Source organism: Eumetopias jubatus, unplaced genomic scaffold, assembly GCF_037043125.1.
Source record: "Eumetopias jubatus isolate StellerSeaLion01/CBP00866 unplaced genomic scaffold, mEumJub1_p1.0 scaffold_5, whole genome shotgun sequence".
Taxonomy (NCBI): domain Eukaryota; kingdom Metazoa; phylum Chordata; class Mammalia; order Carnivora; family Otariidae; genus Eumetopias; species Eumetopias jubatus.
Window position 1 is genome coordinate 53142258 of NW_028274811.1, and position 12355 is coordinate 53154612.

General features: G+C 37.0%; 1 protein-coding gene across 1 annotated transcript in view; it reads left to right on the forward strand.

Moving 5' to 3' along the window:
• Positions 1–12355, forward strand: part of BDP1 (BDP1 general transcription factor IIIB subunit) — an 87179-nt gene that overhangs the window by 12731 nt on the left and 62093 nt on the right. The window contains exons 8-11 of the mRNA XM_028089637.2: positions 3571–3625; positions 6758–6901; positions 9887–10171; positions 12103–12250. Of these exons, the coding sequence (XP_027945438.1) occupies positions 3571–3625; positions 6758–6901; positions 9887–10171; positions 12103–12250 (632 nt within the window). The remainder of the gene's footprint in view (positions 1–3570; positions 3626–6757; positions 6902–9886; positions 10172–12102; positions 12251–12355) is intronic.

The window sequence follows — 12355 nt, forward strand, 5'->3', positions numbered from 1 at the left end:
TTATCCTTTCAGTGCTTTAAAATTGTCATTCCATTGTCCATTGGCTTCCAGTATTTCTGATGAAGAATCATATTTATGTTATTCTTCCCTTGTATGTGATAAATTGTTTTTCTGTGGCTGTTTTCGAGATATTTTTCTTTAACTCTGGTGTTCAACAGTATGATTATGATTTGCCCAGGGATAGTGTATTTTCAATATTTTTTCCACTTTGTTCTTGCTCTCTGGGACTCCACTTATGTGTGTTAGTATGCATAACATTATACTTAAGGTTACTAAAGCTCTGTTTGTTTTTTTCTGATTTTTTTTTTTTTTTGGTATTGGTTTGTTTCCATTATTGCATTCACAAGTTGACTGACCCTGTCTTCTGCTTTCTTCAATCTGCAGATAAGCCCATTCAGTGAATGCTTCATTTCTCATGTTATATTTTTCGTTTCTTTAATTTCCACTTGGTTATTTTTCTTAGTTTCCTTTCTTCTGAGATTTCCCTATCTGTTCATTTTAGATTTGCCTTTAAATCATTGAACATATTTATAATAGGTGCTTTAACTTTCTTGTCTACTGATTTCAACATCTATGTCATGTTGATCTATTTCTGTTGAGTCTCCTTTTATTTCCTTGTGTATCACATTTTTCTATCTTTTCTCATGTCTTATGTAGTTTTTTTAATTGAGTACTAGACATTGTGGTTGGTATGTTTGATAATATCTAGATTATGTTTGTTGTTCTCCTTTAAAGGGTGTTATTTTATTCTAAAAGGTAGCTAATGTCCTCCCAACTCTCCTTTGCCTTTCAAGGCTTGGTTTCAGGCTTTAATAAGGCAGATCTAGACTGGTCCGTATTCTAGGCTTCTCATCTGAATCATAGAAAATAATTTGAATTACTGTTTTCTGTGTTCTCGAAGGACCGCCATATTAGTATTGTTCTAGATGTACAGGAGAGAAGGTAATTCATTACATACAGTGGATGCCTTAGGGCATTAGGGTTTAATTCTCCTGCTAGAACCCCAATTGAGAAGGGCTGCTCTAAGACTGGTCCTTATCTCTAACAGGTGGCTTTTCTGGTGTCCTGAGTAAATGTTTGGGTGTTAACTTTCCATTTGTGTGGGCTAGAATTCTATCACCTCACTGTGTTATGTGACTGCTGGTATCTTTCTTCTGCTGTCATTCCTGGAGGAGTTGTTCTCTCTTAGGCTTCATGCTTTGGGCATGGGGAACCCACATATAGAATAAGGACCCATGGGATACTTCTACTAGGCTTGTGAGGCTCCCCTTTTAAATTGCTCTCTTTTCTCTAGAACCCCCAAAGATTCTCTACCTCCTTGGCTCAGTGAGAGTTCTGCTGCCTTTGGCCTTTATTTCCTTTTCATTGTTTAGGAAATGTAGCCCAGTCAGAGAGCTAGGGTGAACATTGGCACATCTTAAATGTTTCCATTCTCTCTGGAAATGTGGAGTTGTAGTTTTGCTCTTGCTATTGTCTAGTGTTTGGAAATAGTTGATTCATTTGTTTTGTTCAGGGGTAAAGTTTTTTTTTTTTTTAAAGATTTTATTTATTTATTCATGAGAGACAGAGAGAGAGGCAGAGGGAGAAGCAAGCTCCCAAGGAGCAGGGAGCCTGATGGGGGACTCGATCCCAGGACCCTGGGATCATGACCCGAGCTGAAGGCAGACACTTAACCATCTGAGCCACCCAGGCGCCCATTGTGGTAAAGTTATTTTTGGTGTGGTTGGATGTGTTTAGTAAGCCTGTAACCAGTTACTTTATCAGCGTTAGAGGTGGATATAATGGGATTTATTTTACGATCATGGAATTTAGTCTGGAATAGTTCCTGCCTATAAATTCAATGAAATAACAATACATTTTTAAAAATGTTTTAAATTGTTCTCAATTATATTCTCATTTAGGTAAAATATGGTGTAGTAATGTTTTAAAATTGAATAATGCCTAAAGCTGATTGGCATTTCTCTTAGGATGTTTAATTTAGCGATGATAGCCTTATGGAGGTTAACTTTTGACGAGACGTTTAAAGAATAATATAATCTTTATAGGAGAAAGATGATTTTGAAAAGTTTGATGTTACTTGGTAATAAGTTTTATGAAGAAAATAAAGACTGGAAAAGAAGGATAACCTATAGATAAAAATATGTTAAAGTCCTATGGAGTTTTTAAAGAATGGGCAAGGTTAAACTAAAGAGTTTAAAGTTTGAATGATAAACAGTAAGGAAAGGCAAGAAAGTGAGTTCTTTTAAAGTCAGGTTAGTGGTTAGACTTTTTCAGAGGGAAGAAGGGTGCCACGAAGTGCTGCTTTGTATTGTGTGATTTTTCTTTATTTTTTTCCAATAAAAAGTTTGATTTTTGTATTTTCAACAAAAGCTTTTAGACTACTGATCTATAGAAGGGGGAGAGATTAGTGATTATTTGCTCCTCCAGGATATGCATACATTTTTTGACATTCTCAAACACAGGCTTCTACTGTCAGACTTCATAATGACTTTTGGATGGAACCTTAAACTTTAACCATCTCCATCTTAATCTGGTGTTCAGCTGAGAATGATGTGCTCTTTGGTGCTCAGAAAATCAAGAAATGTGTCTTAATATAAAGAAGACTCTAAAGATAAACTGCCTGACTCAAAAATTTGCTTAGTTGTTTCTGTACAGTCTTTCCTCCATGTCATAACAAACATTAGAATAATAACATAAGATGTTTAACTTGATGTGAATATATTAGTTTTTAAAAAGCTAATACTGGTTAGCTTAATTGATTACAGTTTGATCTGTTACCAGGCTAATTGACTTTATTTTTTTACATTCTCTGTATACTTAGCTTCCATTACTGATTTATGCTGTTGATTATAAGGAGGTTTAGGGAGCTCAGTATAAATCTTCATCCCTTTTTTTTTTTTTTAAGATTTTTAAAAATTTATTCATTTGAGAGAGAGACAGAGAAAGCACAGGCATGGGGAGCAGCAGAGGGAGAGAGAGAAGCAGGCTCCCCTCACTAAGCAGGGATCCTGACATGGGGCTTGATCCCAGTACCTTGGGATCATGACCTGAGCCGAAGGCAGGTGCTTAACTGACTGAGCCACCCAGGTGCCCCACTTTTTAATTTTTTTAGAGAGAGAGACACACACACACAAAAATGCACGTGTGAGCAAGGGGGAGGGGCAGAGGGAATGTGAGAGAGAGAGAGAGAGAATCTCAAGCAGGCTTTATGTCCAGTGTGGAGCCTCAGCAGGGCTTCATCTCACGACCCTGAGATCATGACCTGAGCTGATGCCTAGCCGATGAGCCACCCAGGCACCTCTGTAATCTTCCCTTTTTTTTTTTTTTTAAAGATTTTCTTTATTTATTTGACAGAGATAGCGAGAGCAGGAACACAAGCAGGGGGAGTGGGAGAGGGAGAAACAAGCCTCCCATTCAGCAGGGAGCCCAATGTGGGGCTTGATCTCAGGACCCTGGGATCATGACCTGAGCCGAAGGCAGATGCCCAAAACTGAGCCACCCAGGTGCCCCTAATCTTCACTTTTTTAATGGGAGAAAATTACTATAGTTTTTTTTTTCTTTTATTAACAGAATAAATTTAAACGTGAAGAGAAAACAAATGGATGGAGAATAGACAAAGCCTTTCGTAAGTATTAAGACCTCTTCTATAACATACCACTTGGAGATCTTAAAAAATGACCAATCTTTTGTGTTTAGTCCATTGTGTTTTAGATTTGTTTTGCCTCTTTATTGTCATAGGAAGAATGAGGCTGGAGATTTTTCTCTTTAGCAGTGCAGGTCTGGGAGCTGATAACAAACAGATCTTTGGGCAAGGGATAAGCTAAAACATCAAGAAGCAAGTAAGCAGAGCTCTGAGTTCCAGAAGTTATAAAGGAACTGAAGATACCATTTTTTTTTCAAGATTTATTTATTTATTTTAGAGAGAAATGGAGGGATCTCATGTGGGGGAGAGGCAGAGAGGGAGTGAGAGAATCTCAAGCCAACTCTCCGCTGAGCGCCTGACTCGGGGCTCGATCCTAGAACTCCGAGATCATGACCTGAGCCAGAATCAGGAGTTGGATGCTCAACTGATTGAGCCATCCAGGTGCCCCCTGAAGATACCATTTCTAAATGTTTTTTATTTTGAGGGAACTGTATTCAAGAAGAAGTTGTTTCTGGAAGAACTTATACTATAGATGATTCCTTCTTGTGGTCATTCAGTTAACAATACTGAATACCTCCTGTGTGCTAGTTAGTGTTCTAGGCATTGAGAATATACTGGTGAACAGGGCATATGAGAAGCTTGTTTTTAGAGCTGTAAGTCTAATTGGATGGGGGAAAGGATAAAGTCAGTAAGCATGGTTAATTGCAGAAAGTGAGTAATTTCTGAGAAGAAGAAAAAAGGGAGTGAAGAGTGGATGTGTGGATTGAATGGTCAGGAACGTTTTATCTAAAAAGATGGCATCTGAATTTATACCTGATTTGAAGGAATGGTATTTTTCAGCTTTTAAGTAATAGCCTCATTGAAATTAACATTTTTTTTCTTTTTGAGTCCAGAGGAAAACATCAAGAGATCTGTACAGAAAAACAAAATTGAATGCATTGTTTAAAATAGTACCTGTAGGAATGCCTGATGCCTGGCTAGCTCAGTCAGAAGAGCTTGTGACTCTTGATCTCGGGATCATGAATTAGAGCCTCATGTTGGTTGTAACGATTACTAAAAAAATAAATAAATAAACTTAAAAGACAGACAAAGGTTTGATACCTATTTAAAAAAAATAAAGTAGTACCTATAGTCTTTGGAAGATAGTTATCAATGTTTCATGATAAATAAATGTATTCAGTATTGCTGTAGTGCTAGTCTCAGAACAAAACCTCAAGTGAAGACTGATGTTGTATAGCATGTGTGTTTACTTTATGAGTAGACACTAAGGTAGATGACTGGACTCTACACCCAGTGTTGTTGTGGGTCCTCAGGGACATGACTTCCAGGAATGGCTCCTGGAAGATCTGGATTGTTTTGGTCGTCAGTCTTCTCCATTTCAGCGAGGTGGTCTTGAAACTGTGCATTACATTCAGTGCATTATAATCAGAAAAGAATCTATAGATCTGTAAAGTCTTTATGGGGGTGTGGAGCCATTGTTAAAGCCATTATAACTTAAATTCACTGATTTGGGTGCTTTGTGGTGGAAAATTAAAAAAAATTAAAACCTCAATTTTTTTTCTTTTATAACTTCTATTTTCTTTTTTTTACTGTTTTTTTTAATTTTATTATGTTAATCACCATACATTACATATAACTTCTATTTTCAGTTCCTCTGAGAGTTACTTTTTTTTAAGTTTATTTATTTAAGCACTCTCTAGGTCCATTGTGGGGCTTGAACTCACAACCCCAAGATTAAGAGTTGCATGCTCTGCTGACTGAGCCAGCCAGGTGCCCCATCCTGTCAGAATGATTTTAATGCTGTATTTTTCAGAATCATTGTTGTGGATGGTCAGAACAGAAAAAGGCTGGGTCCACAATAAACAGGGCCTTCAGGAATCCTAGGTTTGGGCTTGGTTTCTTGAGGCTACTTTATTTTTGTTACTGTATATACCTCTTTTTCTTTTCCTTTTTTTTTTTTTTTTAAGATTTTATTCATTTACTTGACAGAGAGAGCGAGGGAGCACAAGCAGGGGGAGTGGCAGAGGGAGAGGGAGAAGCAGGCTCCCTGCTGAGCAAGGAGCCGAATGCGGGGCTCAATCCCAGGATGCTGCAATTGTGACCTGTGCCAAAGGCAGAGGCTTAACCGACTGAGCCACCCAGGTGCCCCTATATACCTCTTTTTCTGAGGCAATTAAACCAATCTTGGGGCTTATGTATATAGAGCATAATTTTTTCTACCTTCACTGTATTGTTAGATGTAGATTTTAAGCAAAGATTTGACTCCTGTAATGGATTCATTCCTGGTTTGTTCATGGCTCTTTCTTTTTCTTTTTTAAAGTAGGCTCCTGCCCAACATGGGGCTTGAACTCACACCCTGAGATCAATAATCCCATGACTCAGTCTATTGACTGAGACTGCAAGGCACCCCGTTCATGGCTCTTTCTGATGTAATGGTGGTGTTGGATATTTAGTGCGAGTGGTCCTGATCAAAATTCATTTGCTTCCTTCTTTGTTGATACTTGGAAGGGTAAATAGTGAAAGGGTTGTGATAAGAGAGGACATGTGGTGGAGAGGCTTTTGAGGAATTAGTCATACTAATTAGTCTTAAAGGTGATTGATAATTTACTTACAGTGCAATTTATAGTTTGAGTTTTGACAAAGAGTATACCTGTGTAACTACCACCCAAAACAAGGTATGGAACATTTTCATCACTCCAGAAAGGCCCCTCGTGTCCTTTTCTAGTCAGTTTCCACAGCTATCTTGATGCAGGGCCACCACTGTTTTTATTTGAATCATCATAGGTTAATTAGTTTAGCTTGTTCTAGAACTTCTTATTCATGGCATCATACAGTATGTACTCTTTTATGTCTGCCTTCTTTTAGTCTGCCTTTTTGAAATTTTCCTATCATATCACTTATATCAGTACATAGTTCCTTTTTAAATTTTTTTAAACTAATGTAGCTTATTCCTTTTTATTGCTTGATTTTCCTTTGACTACTGCAGTGACTAGAGTTGGTTACGCATTCTCCTACTAATAAGCCCATTTGCTTTTGATGTCATGATACTTGAAAATTCTTTCTTTTTTTAAAATAAAAACTTGAAGGTTCTTTTTCCTTTTTTTTTTATAACAGAGGAAAAGCGCCCTTTTGACTTCGATTTTTTTGCTCATTTGCTTCAGAAAGTTCTTGCTGAAGAAGAGAAAAGAAAACAAAAATCTGTTAAAAATCAGAGTTTAAAGGAGAAGAAATCTTCTAAACCACGGAAAAATGTAAAAGGTAAACTAAAAGAAAGTGTGTTCTATTAATAATAATAGACTTGGAATGTCCCTTAAGTCTTTCAGCATTCCTATGTCCTTTAGGTAGTTGAGATCATCTGGGCATCCATTGGGGAGAATTGATTTTTCTCCAGTCTTTTAGTTATCTCACCCAAAATAGTACTTCTGTGTAAATTTTATATTTGGCATGGCTGGGCTATTTAACATCTTTCTTGCATCTAGGGCATAGTTGTAGCTAATAAAAGAGCATTGGAATTTGGGGGTGTCATGTTTGGTTATTTATCATCATTTTCCTTTGTAAAACCTGGCACAAAGTTCTAATATTTAAAAATGGAACTCTGATACTTCTGCTTGGGACTGAATTGTATTGTTTGAGCACAGTTTTTTTCCTTTTTTTTTTTTTTAACATAAAATGTATTATTTGTTTCAGAGGTATAGGTCTGTGATTCATCAGTCTTACACAGTTCACAGTGCTCCACCATAGCACATACCCTCCCCAGTGTCCATCACCCAGCCACCCCATCCGTCCCACCCCCACCACTCCAGCAACCCTCAGTTTGTTCCCTGAGATTAAGAGTTTCTTATGGTTTGTCTCCCTCTCTGGTTTTGTCTTGTTTCATTTTTTCCTCCCTTACCCTATGATCCTCTGCCTTGTTTCTCAAATTCCTCCTATCAGTGAGATCATATGATACTTGTCTTTTCTCTGATTGACTTATTTCGCTTAGTATAATATCGAGCACAGTTTATTTCTGAGGGTTAATGTTGACTTGTACTGGGTAGAACCTTGTTTATATGTAGGTATTTGTATTTTAGGCAGATATTTTCTTAATTATTTGAATTCTGATCTAGGAGGACAATGTTTAGCTCTATTCCAGTACTTTAAAGAATCATGGAACTATAGGGAACTTCGTATGTTAGGTAGTCCACATCCCAGACCCTTTCCATTTGTTTTAGTCACCTGGAAACAGCCCTGGAGATCTTGTTCCTTTTTCCTAAGGTCTCACAATTTTAGTAGTGACAGAGGCAGGACTCGAGCCTAGGGCCATAAGAGCTTGCTTTGGGGGTCTGCAAGACTACTGCTAGGTTTGATTATTGGCTCAGAGAGTCACAAGATCCAACATATAGTTGTACAAACAGCTGAGATTTGTTACAGTGAAAGGCTGTGGAATAAAATCAGCAGAGGGAAAGACATGTGGCTCCAAGTGGAGGGGAATTTAGGTGCAAGCTTACCAATCCTCTCTCCTAGAGTCACACAGGTTATGCTTCATTCCTGTAGCAACAAGTCATGATGAGATACATAACAAGTTGTCTACCAGCAAAGCTTGTTGGAAACTCAATATCCAAGGTTTTTATTGGAAGCTGGTCATGTAGACACCCTCTGCCTTGCACATACCAGACTTCAGAACTCCCAAAACGAAAATAGTTTTTCAGCATAAACCGCATTGTTTGTACAAACATTTTAGGCCACTTTCGTCGGGCTGGTGTGAATTCTCCCCAAGTCCAAGTTTCCAGACACAGCCCAAAGGCCAACCTTTTAAGCAGGACTTTGAAGGGATAGCAGTAAGGCCTGCTACATTAACTCTCTTCTGCACAGAGGAGTCAATATTTCTTTTTCTGGAGAATGGTGTCTGTATCATTTTAAACATAGTATTGGTAACTACAAAATTATTTCATTCTTCAGTCATTTCTTTTACTTACTATACATGGCCCTCAGAGATTAAAATAGATATATTAACATGACTATTCTGTAACAGATGAAAGCGTAAGTAAGTCATTGTATCTTACTTAATGTGAGAACTTTTCAGTTATATCATTACAAGTCTCAGAATTTAAAAATTATTGTTTGTTATTCTGGTAAGAGAATCCAGTGTTGTCTTCTCAGTTTTAAAATATTGTTACGACTTTTTTTAACAAAAGTAAATGACACTGAATTTTATTATTTTTTTAAGATTAGATATTTTTAGAGAAGATGTCTTGATCGACCATGGTTGTGAAGTTAAGTTTGTTTTTGGTTGATGTCTCCATGGTGATCTCTCTTGTTTGTTTTTTTAAACTTAATTTATTGTTTTCATCTTTTTTTTTAAGATTTTATTTATTTGAGAGAAAGAATGAGAGAGCAAACACGAGAGGGGGGAGGTTCAGAGGGAGAAGCAGATTCCCTGCTGAACAGGGAGCCTGATGTGGGACTCGATCCCGGGACTCCAGGATCATAACCTGAGCCGAAGGCAGTCACTTAACCAACTGAGCCACCCAGGTGCCCCTTGTTTTCATCTTTTGATACAGTTAACTGTGAATATGCCTTCATAGAAAGGGCACTAGAAATTGTTTAAAAATATTTGTTAAAAAGATTGTACATTGAAAAGCAAATGGTGCAGAAAATAAATTTGTTGAATTCTCTTTTGTACCCGGCCCTCAAATCAAATTGTCCAGATTTTCTAGGGATAACCATTAGTAAACTCTTTTATTCAAGTGTATGTGTGTCTTAGAGGATATGTAATTGTTTTTGCTTAATAAAAATGAGATCATACTATATATGTTTTCTGCAACTTGAGTTTCTTGTGCAACAATATTTTTTTTGAAATCTTTCATATTACTACTTATACGCCTACCTCATTATTATTTGTTGTGTGGACTTTTATAGTGTAAGTGTATTATTAGTCATTCCCAGTTGGACGTGTTGGGTTGTCTTCAAATTTTTGCCCAGTTATCCTTCAGTATTTATCTTCTCCGTCTTCAAGAATTTTTCTGTAGGGGCACCTGGGTGGCTCAGTGGGTTAAGCGTCTGCTTTCGGCTCAGGTCATGATCCCAGAGTCCTGGGATCAAGCCCCACGCCGGGCTCCCTGTTCAGCGGGGAGCCTGTTCCTCTCTGTCTGCTGCTCCCCCAGTTTGTGTGCTTTCTCTTTGTCAAATAAATGAATAAAATCTTAAAAAATTTTTTTCTATAGGTTATTTATATGTTTATAACAATATCTTTGCTTTTCAAAGTGAAAAAAGTTGCCAGTGAAGGAGGAAATGATGATCCAGATGTGTCTCCGAGCACCAAAATTTCAGACACAGAATCACCTCAAAAGGATGCTCAGATAGTTGAAGAAGAACAACAGTCTCAGACTTTAACAGGACAGGATTCAGAACAGATTGCATTAGAACCAAACCTAAATCAAAAGAAAAGAAGAAGAAAGAATCAGGATGAAGTTGGTAAACAGGAAGTAGAAAATCTTTCAGGAAATGCCACTGTTCAGTTAGGTCATTCTAAAGGAGAAAAATACAAAAGTAAGTTTCTTAAATATATTAATAGTTCCTGTATTACTTGAGAAAACGTGTACTATAGTATGAAATGTAATTTAAATACTTCTGAGTAGTAGCAACTAGTAACGCTTAAGTTTTGTATTCTGTATTCATGTTACTGTGTTAAATCCTTTTGTTTTTAAAGGAAAGAAGTTTATTGTTGAGGGGTAAAGAAACCAAAGTGAACTGGGGAAATTTTTCTCTCAAGTATGTTTCTGGGGCACTTGGGTGGCTCATTCGGTTATGCATCCAACTCTTGATTTCAGCTCAGGTCTTGATCTTTTTCTACTTAAAACCAAACTGATTAGAAGTCATGACAATGTATATAGTTAACTGTATATTGCTTGTGTATCTTAATAAATCACAGGTGTTCATATTCTACCTCTACAGAGCACCTTTGAATCCACAATTAGTTGTTTAATTTTTATAAAAGAGCTACTGAAATCAGTTTCCTCCTTCCTTCCTTCCTTCGATCCTTCCTTCCTTTTTTTTCTCTCTCTCTTTCTTTCTTTCTTTTTTCTTTTCTATTTTTTTTATATCTCCCTTAGAATGCAGGCATTTTTTTAAAATTTTTTTATTGTTATGTTAATCACCATATATTACATAATTTGTTTTGGTGTACTGTTCCATGATTCATTGTTTGTTCATAACACCCAGTGCTCCATGCAGAATGTGCCCTCCTCAATACCCATCACCAGGCGAACCCATCCCCCCACCCTCCTCCCCTCTAGAACCCTCAGTTTGTTTTTCAGAGTCCATCATCTCTCCTGGTTCGTCTCCCCCTCTGACTTACTCCCCTTCATTCTTCCTCTCCTGCTATCTTCTTCTTTTTCTTTTTTCTTAAAATATGTTGCGTCATTCGCTTCAGAAGTACAGATCTGTGATTCAACAGTCTTACACAATTCACAGCGCTCACCGTAGCACATATCTTCCCCAATGTCCATCACCCAGCCACCCCATCCCTCCCACCCCCAACCACTCCAGCAACCCTCAGTTTGTGTCTGAGATTAAGAATTCCTCATTTTGATGCCCAGGATCTGCTAGGGAATGAGGGCAAAGAGATTCGGGCATTTTTAGTCTCTTAAGAATTCATATGTAGATTACTTAAAGTGGATAACCAAGTAAATAGAGAAGAAGAAGGTAGTAGCAAACCAGAAAAACCTTTCTATAGAATGTAAGTTTTATGTAGTTCAGTTTTACCAATATGATTTTAATGAATGAGTCGTGGTAGTAGCAGAGTATAATTTATAGGCATCACAATATTATACTCATTTGTGGTTTTCCATTAAAGATATTACATAAAAAGCAGAATAGCTCAGTAATTAAGAAGGTGGACTTTGGAAATCAAACAGACCTTGGTTTAGATTCCAGCTTTTTTGTTTGCTCATTATGACCTTGGGTAAGTCACCTAAGATATTGAACTCAGGTTCTTTTTCTCTGTGATGGATTTACCACCTTTTAATAGAACTGTTTTCAGTATTAAATGAGATAATGCATTTGATGGGCTTAGAGTTTCTGTCACTTAGTAAGTACTAAGTAAATGATAGCAGTTACTGTGTATTAATTATGATTCTTCTGAAGGAGCAGAATAGGCCAGTCTGCCTGTAGCTTCCTAACTAGCTATATAGAACAAATAATTTTAACTGTTTAAAATTTAAGCAAGATAAAAGGAGAATGCTATAAACTACTCAGGAAATTTGGGCTGATCCTCAAAACACAGTTAAAACTTTCACACTTTTAAGTTGATTATCTTTTCATTAATGTTCTAAAATTAAGATCTCTGCCTTACATATAGGAACTTGAATGTGGAATGGATTAATGATTTGTAGGAAAATCACTTTTTTATGTAAATTCCTTTGTGCTTTAAAAAGAAGATGTTTTCATTTTTTAGAATAACATGCATTTTGTATTCATAGATAAAGATCAGTCTTTAAGGACTGAGATAAATGAAGATGAAGTCGATAAGGAACAGAAGCTTTCTTGCCTACAAAACATGGATCACATTGTGGATTTATCCTCCAGTGAAAAAGCTGAGAAAAGAGCTGACCCTATCCTTTTATCAAGGTATTTTTCTATACCTTTACTGACTTTGTTTACATCTTCTATCAGTTACTGAGGTGAGAGGGGAGTGTGAAGTCTCCAACTGCAATTGTGAACTTGCCTGTTACT